Consider the following 15,617-nt stretch of genomic DNA (forward strand, 5'->3'; position numbering starts at 1 on the left):
CCATCGAAAAGACCTCGCCAACTCCCCTTAACCTCTCACCAAAACCCCTCACGATCAAAGTCAAAAAGTAAAAAGAATCTGAGAAAACTGGCCTTTTGTAAAATTTAAGCAAAACATATCCCTCTGCTTTGCCTTTCATCCTTCGTCCAAAAACCAGCTATAGCACTATCTCCCCCAACCAAAACTACCAACCAAACTCCCTTGCAAAAGCCCCACTAAACAACAGCCCAAGTAGAAAGCCAAAAAAAAAAAAAACGCTAAATTTGAATAGTATGATGTCTTTTTCCTCAAGACACAAAATATCATAGTAAGTAAATAACTCTCACCGCTTCCCCTACGCCCCAACCCCCCATCCACCCTGTTTAGATCCAACCAAAACATCACAAGTACATTTCAGTACAACATGGTAGTAAGTAATAGTAAGGGAAAAAACAAACAAACAACTCGCTCGGTGAAAAAAAGTGTCTGTCTGGCTCCGCTTGGCCATGTGATGATGTCTGTGTGATCCGGTAAAAAGAAAATCCCACATCAGAGATGAATCATTCATTGCCCCTTCCGGGCCTTCTCCTGAGCCCTCGCTTCCCTCGCCGCCCTCACCAACGGCGCCAGGGAAGATAGCTCAACGCATGTCTTCATGAAGTCGTGCTATCATCACAAAGTATCAGCGTCAGTCTCCCAAAACAGTCGGAAAACAACCACCCCCATCAAAAATACAAAAGAAACAAGCGGGGAAGAAATAAAAGACTCACCCTCAACAAATCATGCGCGCTCGCCCTCTTCTCCGGATCCACCTTGAGCGCAAAGTACAAGAAATCCCTAAACACGGGTGACAGATCCTGCTCGTTCTTGATGGTGGGCGTCCCGTTGGTAGCGATCAGCCACAGCGCCCTCAGCGGCGACTCGGTCAGGTACGGCGGCTCCCCCTCAATCATCTCGATGGCCATGATGCCCAAGCTCCAAATGTCGACTTTGCGTCCGTACTCCTTTCGCGTAACCACCTCTGGCGCCATCCAATAGGGAGTTCCCACCATGGTCGTACGCTTGTTTTGCGCCTCGTTGATGGTGGCGCAGAAGCCAAAGTCGGCTGTTGATTTTGGTTAGCCCAAGAACCCAAGAGTAGCCAGGTAATTGTGAGGTTACATACTGAGTTTGATATTACCCTCCATGCTCAACAAAATGTTGTCGCTCTTGATGTCCCGATGAATCACACCCTTGGAATGCAAATGCTGCAATCCCCTGAGCGTCTCCCTGCACACGCTCGCAATCTGCCCCTCGGTCATAATGTTGAACGTCACCACGTCCGTCAAGCTGCCGCCTTCCATAAACTCCATCACCACCCACAACTCGCCAGCACAGAGATAACTGTCGATAAAGTTAACGATATTTGGGTGCGAGGATTCCTTCATGACCAGGATTTCGTTGATGATCAAGTCCTTCTTGGGTTGTTGCTCCAGGTTCATCTGCTTGATCGCCACCAGCCTGTTAGACCCTCGCTCATGTCCAGTAAACACTCCGCCGGAGGCACCCTGGCCGATCTTGGTAAACCCGCGGTAGACTTCCCGCGGGTCCCCCTCGGAGCATATCCTCTTGAGGGCGGCGACCACGTCAACTCCGTTAGACTGTCGTGGTCGGTGTCGTGGGCGGGTTGAGTTGGCTTGTGCGACTTGCTGTTGGGATTGTGGTACCCGACCCGCTTGCTCGGCTTGTCGGAGATGGGGGTGTTGGGAGGATGGCGGGGTGGGCTGTTGGTGTTGTTGTCGCTTGCTGGTCGCCCGACCCAGCTGGCCCGTCATGGCCGCTTGGGCTTGTGCCATGGCTTGCTCTTGTTGTTGCTGCATCAGCTGCTGCTGGTAGATAGCTGCTTGGCTGGGGGTGGTGACAGCCGTTGTAGCTTGTGATGACGACGGCAGGTAAGGGGAGGTGCCGTTCGCTCGCGAGTTTGATCTGGACCGGAGCTCCTCCGGCAACATTGGGATGTTGTCCTTTGGTGGGAGATATGGTGTGGCACCATCTTCTCCTGAATGTGGCATGCCAATTCCGGAGTCCTTCGCTGGATATCCAGGCTGCTGCTGCGTCCTCGAGGGGAGACTGGTTGGTGGTTTTGGCGCCGGTCGGCTAGGCATAAGGTTGGCATCTTTGACTGGAGGAGCAGGCCCCTTGGGGACTGGAGGGGGTGCGCGAGGGTTCTCGAAACTGCCTTCGTGGGTGACAGTTGGGAATCTCGGACTTGCAGGAGGGCTTATCAAAGGCGACATCGATGTGTACCCAGAAGTGAGCACACTTGGGGAGGGAAGGGTCGAGGCCGCCGAAGAGGGTGTGCTCCCAGATAGTCCTCGGTAATCGTTTGCTCGCGCATCGTGAAACTTCTCTAGTTGTACGTCTTCCTGGGGCTTTTCTGTAGTCTCCTTGTAAAATGTCAAAACATCGACAAGTATCTGGGGGTGTTCTCGTGTGTCCTTCTCCGTGATGCCGCTCTCGTTGATTAATCGCTGCCACTCTTTTGGCAAGCCCTGTCAGTAAATAAGGGTTAGCCCAGCCGTTTGAAAGCTACCGAGAAAGCTAAAAAGGAGGCTACGAACAGTAAACTGGCCCGTCGTGCTGTCATAACCAACATGGGTGACATGCACTGGGTTTTCTGGCGCCGAGATCAATGGCTTCTTTGGCGAGCCGACCAGACTGTTCATGAAGCCTGAGAAGCCCGACTTTTTCCTCAAGACACTGGGCATCTTGGTCTCCTTCGTCTCGTCTGAATACCTCTTCGGCCCGGTCGAGCTCTCCGTCTTTGACGAGCCGCTGGCCTTCTCATTTAGAGACGATGCCTCTGTGGCGGAGAAGCTCGCCGATTGGCGGAGGGGCGGAGGTGAGTTGCCCATGACTCGGGCGTCCGAATTGGCTTGCGACAAGGCGTGAGGAGTTGATCGCGGCGGGGATGTGTTACGCTTGGCGGTGTTATTGTGGAAGTGGAGGTGGTGCGAGGTGGTTGTGCTTGTTGCGACGGGTGTGGTGTGGTGCGTGGGTGACTTCGTCGCTTCAATGCGATTGAGAATGGCAGTGCCGTCAAAGGGAGCGCCAATTAGCTCGTCCGAGGTCTTGGTGCTGAGGGGTCGATGTTGAGCGCGGGGGGCAGTGGACGATGATCTGGACAGCGACAGCTTTGGCGGCTTAGGTGCAGGTGCCGTAGAGTCGCGGGCGGGAAGGATGGGCGCGGTATGCGATCGGTTTGCTGGGGAGAGGGCCGACGAGGGTGCCGGTGGTGCGGCGGGGATGCGTGGCGAGGTGGTCTTGTTGTAGGCCTGCTTCTGCTTGTCGGACGCGTTTGGATGCTGGAGGTGCTTTGGGGCGGCGGGACTACTTCTGGCTAGGGGGGCGCTTGGGGCCCGCTTCAAGCTCGTCGAGCTTCGTTTGCTCCCTAAAGATTGGGCGTCAACTCCACGACCATCGACACTGACACTGACACTACTGTAGACGCTGGAGGGATGATGGTGGTTCGGCGGGGGCTTCTTGGTGAGCCTGCGACGGTGTGAACTGCCGTTGCCGTTGAAAGAAGAAGTCTTGGGACTGTCCATCTCTCTCTTCCAGTTGCTCCCGGTCTCCCGTCTCAAGACAGACTCACGGCACAAAGGAGGGCTGGGACTGGGACACGGGCGGATGGGGTGGCAGCATTAAACAATCAGATAATAATAATACTTAGCAATAATAGGGAGAGAAGAAACCATGGAAACGTACGAATTCTATGTGAGGTGACTCCAGGGGGAGGGGGGGCAGTCACAGTAATTGAGGTACGGAGCGAGGGTAGCAGAGTGCAAAATTGCGTTTTGGCCTCTCGTTTTTCGTTGTCGTCCTCCTCGCCTTCTGCTTGGCTGTGCTTCAGTTCAGTCCTTGTACATGCTGCTACAGAGAAGACCTTGGCTTCCCCCGGGCCATCATGGTGGCATTTGGCGGAGACGCAGCGCGATTGAGACTGCCGGACACAGTGCGAGCCAGACGCAACGTCGGCGGCAAAGGGAACGAACGGAGAGGAGGGGCAGCAAGACGACGAGACCCAGCCAAGGAACAGGGGGCCCTGTCAGAACGGACACCGGACTAACCCTCCCGGGCCACCGTTTTCTAGAACTCAGGCGGACGACAAGGTGGTGACAGGACGACAGCAGTCACAAGCTCCCGCGCGTTAAAAAAAATGAAAAAGATGGGATGGCAGGCAGGTTGCTATGAGCAGCGCATGAACCACCAAGCAGCAATCAGGCGCGAGAGGCTGCCGCACTATCGGTTCTTGCTCTCCTCTAGTCAAATCATTGCTCAACTTGTGAGGTCTGGCGTGACCCTTATCCAAAGTCAGGATACCCCTCAGTCACAGCTCCTGTTTCCTAGGGGGCCTTAATGCCTCGTAACCAGCCACCAAGCTCTCAAGGCTTGTGACAAAGCCTTGTCGATTCGGACCGTGCTTGCATGAGTTTAAAATGGCAGGATGATGGGTTTGGAGCAAACATGTCCTGCTTCTGGGTCTGAGCGGGACACGAGAGTGGGGAGATCGGCTTTGAAGGGGCACAGTGGGAATTCGACTGATCGATAACCCTGATGATGGGATTGTGGAGAGGTGGGGGGGGCATGGAGAAGAAGCATGCGAGCCAGTTGAGTTCAACACCCACAGTTCAGCTTGATTTCACGGAGGGCGATACATAAAGAGATAAAGGTAGTGGTGTAGAGATAGGATTATCAGGTTTGTGTGGTGGTTTGGAACCGCCGACGAGGTTTCCTTGAATTGTGCCCAGCAAAGTGGCAGGAAAACCGTTGGAAATGACCGCCGATCGACAAGGGTCGCCTAGGAGGGTCCCATTTTGACCCCACACCAGCCTACCCGACCATCAGGGTTCGCCCGTGCTTTTGCTCTCCGTTTCAAAACTACCCAGCAACGTCCAGCTGCCCATCATCATGCTCAAAGCTGCATGGAATCACGATGCCATGGCGGTTCCGCCGGCAGGGCATCATATCTAAGGTTGCTCCCGAGGAACCCTTCCTCTCTCGTGCAGAAACCTGCACATGGGGCGCTGTACATACATCGACCCCGTACCTCGTCTTGCCACACTTTCTCGATTATTCTGTTGCATGTCAGCGAACACCGAAGTCTCCGAGATATCTGGGTCAACCGCATAGTTTTCATTGTTTTCTCAACATGCTGACGGGGGCTCGGGAAGCATTTGGGCACCGCTACGATAGAGAAGAGAATAGGTAGTGACATGACAGGCTAGATGTTAGGATGCTTGGTGTCAGACCAGACAGATGCCAGTAACCATCCTAAAATGCATCACATCGACGGGTGATAGACCCCGCAGCAAGCTGTCGATCATAAACGGCTGATTTAAAATCTTAGGGGGGCGCAATGGCATATTACGACATCAATTATCAAGGAGACAGCTCTGTTAGGAAGTAGGAAGATGTATGAAACCCTAACCCTTCCGTTACTATTTGACGCTTTACACTTGGCTTTGTCTAGAAGAATATTCCTCATCCTTCATCACAACTGTCTCTGCAAAGGTGGTGATTGTCTGAAGATCCTATCAATGAACGTTAGATATCATTGGGCTCGATATCAGTATCACGGCATCTCTATTTTGATCAACTCCTGGTAGCCATTCCTAGTCAGACACGCGGCCAAAACTTCTGTATTCTGTCGGTATTAACTAGGATCTGTTATAGGTCGCACTGCTACCGCCCATAATACAACAGCAACAGCGACTACCTGCTGTCACCTACATCCACCTGCTACCATGGCCATGAGCCCCAATTCCCCAATCGCCTGTCAACGGAACGGCTGCTGCAGCAGGTATGCAGCCAATGCACCAGCCCTCGTCACTCCGTGTCTGTTTTTGGAACCGTGGAGGAAGAGAGCCGTCACATTTTCGTACTGTACCAGTTTGTACACTGTGTCGTTGGAGCAAGCCTACAGTGGACAGACCTTCCAGAACATCAACGGAAGCCAGCGAGATTGGGCAGCATATGGGAATAACGGGCAGCTGCACCACGGAAGAAAACGATGAATCGCTCTCCCCGGAGATAGGCTTCGAGAACCCGAGACATAGACTTCACTACGAAACACCAAGATCTGAGCTGACTTTGCACGCTTCATTTCCATCCTCTGTTCTTTGGTGTTCAACAGCAGTCTATGTCACTGTTTCTGGCCCGTGAAAAACTGCCTTCATACGTTGATGGACTTGCCAATATGCTTCTCTTTTGACTAACCCATATGTCTCTCTCATCTAGGTAAATAATCACGAGTTCAACTCACACGCGGCCATCCAGACCATCATGAAACGCATGTTCCGAGTCTCAGTCACTGACAAGCTATCTGAATGAGACCAATGGATTATAGACACGGACCTGGCCTCATGAGGAGAGGCCTTCCCCGGAATGACCTGACTGGACAGATATACGCCGTTATGCGATGAGGGGAGATGACGATACCGGGGTTAGCAACGCTGTGTTCACATCCCCGTCTCCTTCTTATTAGCTGCTCGGCACACGGCAGACGCCACCTTCTTCCACCTGCCCTCTGGAGAGTGATGAGACGGGCCCTCAGGCGAGGAACAGAGTCGGGCACTCTACTTCACACGACATTTCGGCGCGCAAAACGGGAGTGCACAGGTCGGCGTGGTTTGGAGGCCGACTGGATCGAGCCGATGCCAGTGTTGCAAGGCTTGGTGGTAGGATCTAGAGGCCGTTGATAACAGGTGAAAAAGCACATCAGCTCGGTCTTTTTGTGTATCGTGACTAGGACGGCGCATCGCGGACCCGAAATTTGTTCTCATATTGGTCCTTTATAGGTTGGTATAGAGTCGTATCCGAAAATCGCCTGTCGAGGACCAAAGCCTTCAACACACTCTATTAGTTTCAGCTATAGATGCCGCAAGCCATACGAGATGATCTGGCTCTCAGCTGGCTAGATCCATGTAGGACATAAATGGACATCGACTCCCAGTTGCACTCTGATAGCTGGCACTATATATTGCCTGAGACCCGTCCAGTTTCCTTCCGAACCGTCCTTCTGTGTTCATTCCTCTCTCATCATCTCAATATCTTTCAGGCCTTGCCAATCTGTTACTCACCCACACTCATCCTCATCCCAAACACCAGATTTCAGAAAGCACTCGAGATTCGGAGAATATTCTGTCTCTTTGACAAGATGGAAAGGCATGTCCTTGCCTAGCTGTAACACAGCAACCAGATCAAGCAAAGATGATGCATGGTTGGATTGTTCTCGAATGTTGGCTTGGCAGATGAGGTTTGACAGCTGCAAAAGATGCGATCCAAGGCCGGTTGGCGGACGTGGCAGCCGTGGCAGCCGCAAGTGGTGCGGGGCATGGGGCGGCGGATGGTGTGGCTTGAGAGTAACCTGGAAGACTGGCCCACCTCGGCGCCGGGGGGTTCGATGGCGCTACCAAGCCAATCCCCTTGCTCAAACATTTTTTTGGTGAAGCTCGATTGGAGAAAGTGTTGAATGTCCACCTGGCTCCAGCTTGCTCCAGACCGCGAGACCCCATTTGTGAGCAACTTCATCGATTGCTTGTCTGGCCTTTTCTCTGTACTGCCCTCCACACGGCCGTCGCACTGCTCGTTCCCTCCCGCCCTCCTATATAGCCGCTGAACAGCAATTGCGTCAATTCCCTGCGCATGATGCTCTAAATCCCCATCATCATCATCGCCCGCCGTTTTAATATTCGTTTCCGCTGTTTTCCCCTGCCTGCCGCAGACCAACACACACCGTCATCACGACCTCTTTCTACTACAGTCTTTCTCCGTGAGACCGGCTGTCACTGATTGGGCTTGTCGACCCTCGCTGGCTACAGTTTTTTTAATAGCTCTTTTCTCCAACGATCTGTCCGTTAATCCAGGCGTGAGTAACATGGCGTTGTGATGTCCCCGCTCTCCCACGCCCTCGCCACACAAGCCTTTGGGTGCTGGGTGGACGTCGTATCTGATGGAGTCAACTTTATCTAACCTTTGCCAGACTCCGCCAGGCTCTTCACTTGTCTTCACGACAAGCTTCTCCCGTCTTACGTTACGCATCTCGATATCTATCCCCCAACCATGGCCGATAACGTTCCCGCTGAGCCCTCAGCTGCTAGCCAGCTCTTGCAACAGCATGCCACGCACCACGTAACGGTCGAGGATGTTGTAGACGAAGAGCTCCCACCCAAGTCTGCTACCAGCACCGAGGCTACCACCACGGAGTCTGCCCCCCCAGCAGCCGCACCAAATCCTGCGATGGCCAACATTGCTACCCAGTCCCGTGAGCTTTTCCCAGAACTCGGGACTGCACCCGCTCCTGTTGCCCGTCCCACCGGTATCTGGGCCAAGAGAACCGGTGCCAATGGCACAAGCGAAAGCAATGGCACTCCTACAACATCCGCACCTCCATCCGGTGCAACGACTCCTACTCCCCCGGCTGTCAGGGGTCCTGCGAATATCTCGATCCCAGGCCGCAATGTTGAGTACACACTTTTGGAACCTCAACACGTGCTTCCTCGTGCCCAGCTGAAGAAACCCCTGCCAGACATTGCCAAGGACTTTAACCGTAGGTCGCGGGCACCTATCAAGGTCAGCACCATGGCGGATGGCAAGGTCAGGGTTGAGGCTACTGGCGCCCAGGATATTGCGACCCAGGCTCTGAAGGACTTCATCAACCAGATCGGCACTAAGCTCTCCATCAAGGTGTCGATTCCCCGGTCTACCAGGGCCCATGTCATCGGCAAGGGCGGTTCCACCATCAAGGCCCTGCAGGAGAAGACTGGCGCCCGGATCCAGATGCCTAGGGTAGAGGATGCTCCTGCAGCCGCTGAGGATGAGGACGATGACAGCACGATCGATGTTTTGATCGAGGGCAACTCCCAGCAGGCTGCTGCTGCCCGTAACGCCATTTTGAAGATTGCTGGTGAACGGGCTGCCAACGTCAACACACGCCTCAAGGGCATCCCTGCCGAGTTCTTTCCCTTCATTGCCAAGAACGGTCTGATCAGCAGCCTGGAACAGGGTAGAGATCTTCAGGTCCAGGTGCCTTCGCACCCCGTCCGGGTGCCTCACCCGCCAGAGGCGCCTCAGGGTGGACAGCCTCCCGTCTTCTATCCTGCTGTTGACAACTTCATCCAGCTCACTGGTGAGCGCGATGCTGTCAGGGCTGCCAAGGAGCAGATTGAAAGACGTGCCGAGGAGCTCCGCCAGCAACTCGCCGTCGACCAGTTCTCTCTCAACAAGGGACGTCATCAGTTCATTGTTGGCGATAAGGGCATTCCTCAGGATCAGTTCTTCGACCAGACCGGATGCATTGTTGTCTTGCCCGCCGACGATGAGGACGAGACCGTCACCATTATCGGGCCTTCTGACAAGATCACTCCCGCCTCCGACGTGGCTATGGATCTCGCTATGAACATGCAGAGCTCCAACCTTGATATCACTCGTTACTTCCGCCAGGTTCCTTCTGCTGCTGCCCATGCCCGCAACGTCACCCGCTATCTCCGCGAGAGAAAAGAGATTGAGCGTCTGGAGAAGCTGCACCATGTGCACTTCAACACTCCTTTCAATGCCAACGGCGCTCTTCCTTGGGAGCTCTATGCCCGTGATGGCAAGAATGCTATCCGGGCTTCCAACGAAGTCAAGGGCATCGTCGAGGGCCACCCTCCAGCCCGCATTGCGACGGCTGCGGTCGACCCCTTCTTCCACGCTTACCTGCAGAAGGAGGCTAGACCCAAGGTTAGACAAGATTATGGTGTCCACCTTGTGATTCCCCAAGGCTCTGAGGTCGACTCCCCTCTTCTTCTTGTCTACGAGGGCCGCACAAGCCCTGATTCCTACGAGATTCCTCGCGCTCAGCCCAGCCAGGCCGATCTGCTCGAAATGCAAAAGTGGCTTAGCGAGGCCCAAGCCTATATCACTGGCTTGATCGCCAAGCAGGATCCCTTGACTGCCGCTACCATGGAAGTTCCCACCAAGTTCCATGAGAAGTTGCGCAGATTCATCAAGAAGGAGCAGGAGAATCGCCCCGAGAACCAGATCCCTGTGCGCGTGTCGAACACTGGGTCGATCATCAACTTCCGAGGTCCTAGCTCTGCCGTGGAGTCGCTTGTGGCTAAGTGCCAGGCCTTCATTGAGCAGGAGAAGGAGGACGAGAAGGAGCGCGGGTTCATCTTGGAGTTTGAGTTCCCCCAGAAGTTTGCCAACCACCTCATTGGCAAGGGTGGAAGCAACATTCGGGAACTCCGCGACAAGTTCGACGTTGATATCCAGGTCAATGACGGGAAGGTTCAGCTCAAGGGTCCCAAGGCCAAGGCCGAGGCCGCCAGAGCTCATATCTCTGCTCTCGGCCGTCAGCTCCAGGACGAGGCTACTCACGTTTTGAAGATCGAGCCCAAGTTCCACCGTGAGCTTATCGGCGCCCAGGGCGCCCAGATCAACCGTCTCCAGACCCGCTACAAGGTCATCATCAATTTCCCTCGCACTGCTAAGCCTGCCAAGGACGACGAATCCGTTGCGGATTCGAGCGATGCCGGGAAGCACCGTCGTCAACAGGCCCCTGATGAGGTCATCGTTAGAGGCCCCAAGCGCGGAGCTGATGAGGCCCGTGATGAGATTCTCTCGCTGTTGCAGTATCTCAAGGATACCTCCTTCACCGACTCTATCACTTTCCAGCAGAAGCAGCTTCCTTCCTTGATTGGATCTGGAGGTGCTGTGTTGGAGCAGCTTCGCCAGTCCAGTGGTGCCAGGATTGACATCCCCGGCGCCAAGGAAGATGCTGACGCTGAGGTTGAGATCCAGATCAAGGGTACCAAGGCCCAGGTTGCTGCTGCCAAGAAGGCTCTTCAGGAGAAGAAGGCCGTGTTTGATGACACTGTAGTCAAGACCATCGATGTTGATCGCAAGTACCACAAAGCTCTTATCGGGACTGGCGGTAAGTATTGATACATGAGTATGCCCTTTGAAAAATGTTTACTGACGATTACAGGTGCCAATCTGCGGGACATCGTCGTCAAGGCTGGCGGTTCCGATGACCGCCGCGAGCTTGCCCGCGCCATTCAATTCCCCAAGCAGGATGCTGACGGAAACACTATCAAGGTCGAGGGCCGCACCGAGGTTGTCGACAAGATCATTGCGCAGATCCAGGCTATTGTGTCGGAGCGCGAGAGCCAGGTTACCGAGGTTCTCGAGGTGCCTGTTGAGAAGCACAGATCTTTGATTGGCCGCGGCGGTGACATCAAGCGCGGTCTTGAGAACCAATTCAAGGTCTCGATTGATATTCCTCGCCAGGGAAGCGGTCAGACTGGTGTCAAGATTGCCGGCCAGGCTCCCGATGTTGAGAAGGCCAAGGCTCACATCGAGTCTCTGGTCAAGGAGCAGCAGGGCGAGACTGTGCAGGTTCCTCGTGCTCTCCACCACGCCGTCTCAAACAATGGTCAAATCTTCCGCAAGTTCAGAAACGATTTCGGTGTTACTGTCGACCATGCTGGCCAGGCCGTCCCACCCAGACCTGCGGCTCCAGATGCCCGCTCCAACGGTGCCCTTCCTTTGATCACTGACGACGAGGAAACCACTGCCGATGCTCACTCCTGGAAGGTTGTCGAAAGCGGATCGTCGTCCGAGGAGGGTGAGATTCCATGGGTCCTTCGCGGCTCCCCTGAAAGCATCGAGAAGGCCAAGAAGGCCATCGAGGCTGCGCTGGAACAGGCCAAGAAGCAGGATGCCACAGGCTACTTGATCCTGCCTGATCCCCGCACGTACCGCTTCGTTATTGGTCAGGGCGGCAGCAAGGTCAACTCCATCCGCAAGCAGAGCGGTTGCAAGATCACCGTTCCCCGTGACCAAGCTAAGGGTGAGGCCATCGAGGTTGTTGGCAGTAAGGAGGGTGTTGAGAAGGCCAAGGATTTGATTCTGGCTGCCGTTAAGGAAGGTATTGCCAGCAGATCTGCGCCTAGGGAGCAGTAAATTGTTTTCTTTGATGGTCACTAATGATTTGGGAGGCAAACGGTAGTTACGAAAAGTTGCTGAACTGGGGGCGTGGGGGCGAAGGGGTCTATTAAGGAAGGCTGAAGAAGGCAAAAATGGTGAATATTCGCTCGATAATATCTTGATGTGTTTGCCTTTTTTTTTTATCATGTTGAAAAATTACGGCACTTGGGCGGATGGTTTGCCTGATGCTATTCCGGAGGGGGGTTGATGTGTCGTATAAATATTTTTAGCTATGTCATGAATATTGTTTTTGTATGTTTAAAGAAGAAAATTGGGGTTGGCTGGTATGATAGGGTGGATGAGGTTGTGTATATCATTTAGGAATCCATACTCTTCTGCTTATGTCGTTTCCACGTTCAATTTTGTGTGCTGATATCTCCAAACTTTCCATCTGTTCTGGTATATTTAGCGACATAGGGATCAGAAAATCTCAACATAGTCAGTTCCTACATGATGATCCGTAACGAGAATGGCCTCTCTGGATTTACGCTTGTCCTCGTTTTCTGTCAGCGTGTGAACTGGGCCGCAATATCAGTAGTTTGGTATGAGGCTATGTGCTAGGTTTCTTGTCTGTTTGTCTCGTGTTCAATCAGTTAACTTGCGATTCGCATTTCACATTCTAGGTAAACAAAAATTTGATTCTGGCTTTTGTTTCTGATGATTATGTATGTTTGGTTCAATGGCCAGAATATTGAGTATGTCTTTGATGATGAGCATCCAACCTCTACCCTATCTTGTTATTTCTCGAGATCAATGTTGGGCTCTTTTGTTCAGAACTCTGAGAGATGATAATTTGTTGAGAGTTGAGGTCGAGTTTCTTGTTGTCTGGGGCTGCTTGGTGGGAAGAATATGGTTGAGGTTAATGAACGCTGGTTGCCTTGTCTTGCTGTTTCGGAGGGGAACACCTTACCTATGGCTGTGCTGTTGATATGCGTCCGGAGGTGGCTTGGATGATGATGGGGTGGGTAGGTGTTTTTTGCCGCCCTTCTTGGGGCTTGGTTGGAAGAGAAGATTCCGAATGTGCTGTATACAGTGGATCTCTTCGTGATAATTGTGGTTGCTTGAATCACCTAGGCGTATGAAGCCTTACAGGCTGATATACGAGGGGCCTGATCATCTCGCTTGAGATGTCTACCTCCCCCCTCTGGTCTGGCGGAGATGAGCTCATGTTCATACGAGGTTTCTCTCCTGTGGCTGTGCTTCTAGTTAGGTAACTGTCTAGGCTTTGTATGAGTGTGTGGCTGACCATGAAGAGGCGTGAAATCTTTGGTCAGCCTCAGGTAAGTGTCTTGAAGATGAAGTCTTTTGTCGTTGATGATGCGTGGAGATGAGTGCTGGGGCGTAGGTACCTCAGGTTTGCCCGCAGGGGGCTTCATGGCTGTGCTATAGGATAAAATGACTGGGCTTGATACGTGGCCGGTGCCGTAGGTAGTCTGAGAGGTAAGAGAGTATGTGGTCTTTGCCCGGCAGATCTCCCTGGTTAGGTATCTCGTTCAATTGGTGATATCTTATGATGAGGATCTACGTCTGCCTTAGGCTGGTATTGGAAGCAAGAAGGAGGGCTGTGTTTGCATATGTAAGAGACTTGCATAGGGCAAACTGTTCACCAAGGTTAGTCTCTTACATCTCAAGATGGGATGTGTGTGGTCGACCTGGAATTGTATGAGGAATGATTTGATAGTCTAGAGTGAGCTTGTGTAACTTCTGCCTGCTTACGTACATGTCCTCCTGCATATAGACAATGGCTATGCCAGCCCTATGCCCTGCTCTTCCCTCCATAGTAAAAAATTGTCAGTTTGTGGAGATACATCTCCGTGAAACTCAGATCCTGGGAGGGCCTGATGTAGCCTGTCGGGCTACTGTGCTACTGTTCCGGCCCCCCTTTTGACTGCTGTGTCAGACACGTACGTATCGTCAATCATGGCTGTGTTTCCTCTTTGCTCCAGTCATTTCACCTTCTGGGGTTATGATCGAAAATATCTGATCTCTTATCCGTCCCTATTAGCTACGGGACGGTATGTTTCATTGGTCAATGACCTGAAATAAGTAAGTGACCGCCTCCCCGTTGAGGGTATTCACCCGTCGTGATGCATGGCTATCATGGCTGAGCTACATGTTTGCATAAACCCACCTTACCTCGCTTGCCTAACCTATGAGCTGACGAGCCAGCGGTTGTTGTACGACGTGTTCGATGTCCCATCCAGCTGTCGGTCTCATAGCTTGGGAAATCCCCCTTCTCAGCCTGGTAAGTAGGGTAGTTCGGTATGCCATCCAGATGCAGGTTCGACGCTGGAATCATGGCTGAGTGTTTGCATAAGCTCATCTACTTTCATCATCAGGCAAGCGAGTTACAGGTTAATACCTAATGTCCGGTGCGAACGTGTGTTCAACAGCCTGTAGATTGTCGATCAATGACGGAGGTAACAAATCTCTTTTCTCTCAGCCTGACATTATACGTAAGTCCTTCTCATTGGTGGCCTTGCAAGTCTCGTGATATGAGTGTGGGTGTGCGACCTACATAGGCGGCCACACCCTGTTTCTCACCGCTGATTTCAAGTAGATGGCAGTAAAAAGACAGGCCCAAAAATGGACTACCTAATCTGTGCTGACTTAGAGACCGGAATGTTTGTTTGCGGGGTGGGTGGCCGCCCGTGAGCAGGCCTAGTGTTAATGAAACGGCGAGCGGATGATGCTATCATTTGCTCGTTGACAAACCTCAATCTTGGCTGTTCGGTGTTGCTTTTGGGTTAGTGAATGGAGGCTCAAAACTGCGAGAGATTGTACTCGTCATGAGGGAAAAGGAGCGGTCAGTATCCGAGAGGAGATGAGAGTCTTGGTGGAAATTAAGCGCTTTTGGCGGTTGTGGTGAGGAGGCTCTTGTCGAGGAAGGAGTTGAAGAAGGCTCATGGTTTGCCATCAAAAAAAGTCCGGAAAGAGACATTCGGTGAGATCTGATGTGAGTGTCCAAGATTTACGATCTGGCAAATGGTAGATGCTCTGTTTACTTGAGAAAAGGAGCCCCCTAAACCTAGCATGAGATACGGCAGGGCAACCGCGGCAGGCATCGGGCCTGGGCGATTGTGCATTTTGACTGCCGTTCTAGAAACAAGATCTTGATCTGGCCGGTTGCCCTGAGCCGAGTCAGTCTTGGAAACTGCCTTCTTTTCGTCGTTTGATCATGTGTGAGATTGATTGGTGTCTCCTCAGTCTTCTTCTAAATCGGTGTACTGTCCTTCATTTAGTGAGATCTTGGCAAGAATGTCATTCCATCCTTTTGCAAGCCTCAGAATCATGAACTGGCAAGAAAGGTGCACCCGATATCTGGATACCTACCTAAAGAGGCAGCGCAGGGCAAGAACCACCAAGAGAAGGCATTCGGAGAAGGCAGCCAGCTCAACACCAAGCGGCAGGCCCAAGGACTCCTGCAGGACCGACTTCCCCGCGGCGCCCATCCCACCTCGTGCGGTCTCGTCCTCTTCCCGTAAGGCAGCGTGCGGATCAGCGGCGCAACAGATATGCTTAAACTCTCGGCGTTGGGGGCGTCGGGATATTCGAAACAAATACAGCGCGAATTGCGCCGGGATACCCAATTCATGGGGTCCGGCCTCTCTCAGCTCATAAAATGA

At 52.8% G+C, this 15,617-nt stretch overlaps 2 protein-coding genes across 2 annotated transcripts; one reads left to right on the forward strand and one right to left on the reverse strand.

Moving 5' to 3' along the window:
- Positions 1-445: 445 nt before the first annotated feature.
- STE20 (signal transducing kinase of the PAK) lies at positions 446-4,187 on the reverse strand. Its single transcript, XM_062946991.1, has 4 exons — positions 2,580-4,187; positions 1,145-2,510; positions 750-1,084; positions 446-645 (listed from the first exon to the last, which is right to left on the reverse strand). Exons 1-4 carry the CDS (start codon positions 3,564-3,566, stop codon positions 544-546), a joined length of 2,790 nt encoding a protein of 929 aa, XP_062800727.1. The 5' UTR covers positions 3,567-4,187; the 3' UTR covers positions 446-543.
- A 1,382-nt stretch (positions 4,188-5,569) lies between these two features.
- Positions 5,570-12,442, forward strand: QC764_406990 (uncharacterized protein). Its single transcript, XM_062946990.1, has 5 exons — positions 5,570-5,623; positions 5,695-6,725; positions 6,819-7,888; positions 8,003-10,936; positions 10,991-12,442. Exons 4-5 carry the CDS (start codon positions 8,083-8,085, stop codon positions 11,965-11,967), a joined length of 3,831 nt encoding a protein of 1,276 aa, XP_062800728.1. The 5' UTR covers positions 5,570-5,623; positions 5,695-6,725; positions 6,819-7,888; positions 8,003-8,082; the 3' UTR covers positions 11,968-12,442.
- The last annotated feature ends 3,175 nt before the right edge of the window (positions 12,443-15,617 follow it).

The sequence above is a fragment of the Podospora pseudoanserina genome, chromosome 4, assembly GCF_035222485.1.
Source record: "Podospora pseudoanserina strain CBS 124.78 chromosome 4, whole genome shotgun sequence".
In the NCBI taxonomy this organism is placed as follows: domain Eukaryota; kingdom Fungi; phylum Ascomycota; class Sordariomycetes; order Sordariales; family Podosporaceae; genus Podospora; species Podospora pseudoanserina.

Excerpts from the sequence above, each read along its gene's own strand:
- STE20 (XM_062946991.1), bottom strand. The coding sequence starts at position 3,566 with ATGGACAGTCCCAAGACTTCTTCTTTCAACGGCAACGGCAGTTCACAC. Across the intron at positions 2,511-2,579 it reads GCACGACGGGCCAGTTTACT|GGCTTGCCAAAAGAGTGGCA; the intron begins GTTCGTAGCCTC and ends ATTTACTGACAG. Across the intron at positions 646-749 it reads GCGCGCATGATTTGTTGAGG|CACGACTTCATGAAGACATG; the intron begins GTGAGTCTTTTA and ends TTGTGATGATAG.
- QC764_406990 (XM_062946990.1), top strand. The coding sequence starts at position 8,083 with ATGGCCGATAACGTTCCCGCTGAGCCCTCAGCTGCTAGCCAGCTCTTG. Across the intron at positions 10,937-10,990 it reads AGCTCTTATCGGGACTGGCG|GTGCCAATCTGCGGGACATC; the intron begins GTAAGTATTGAT and ends TGACGATTACAG.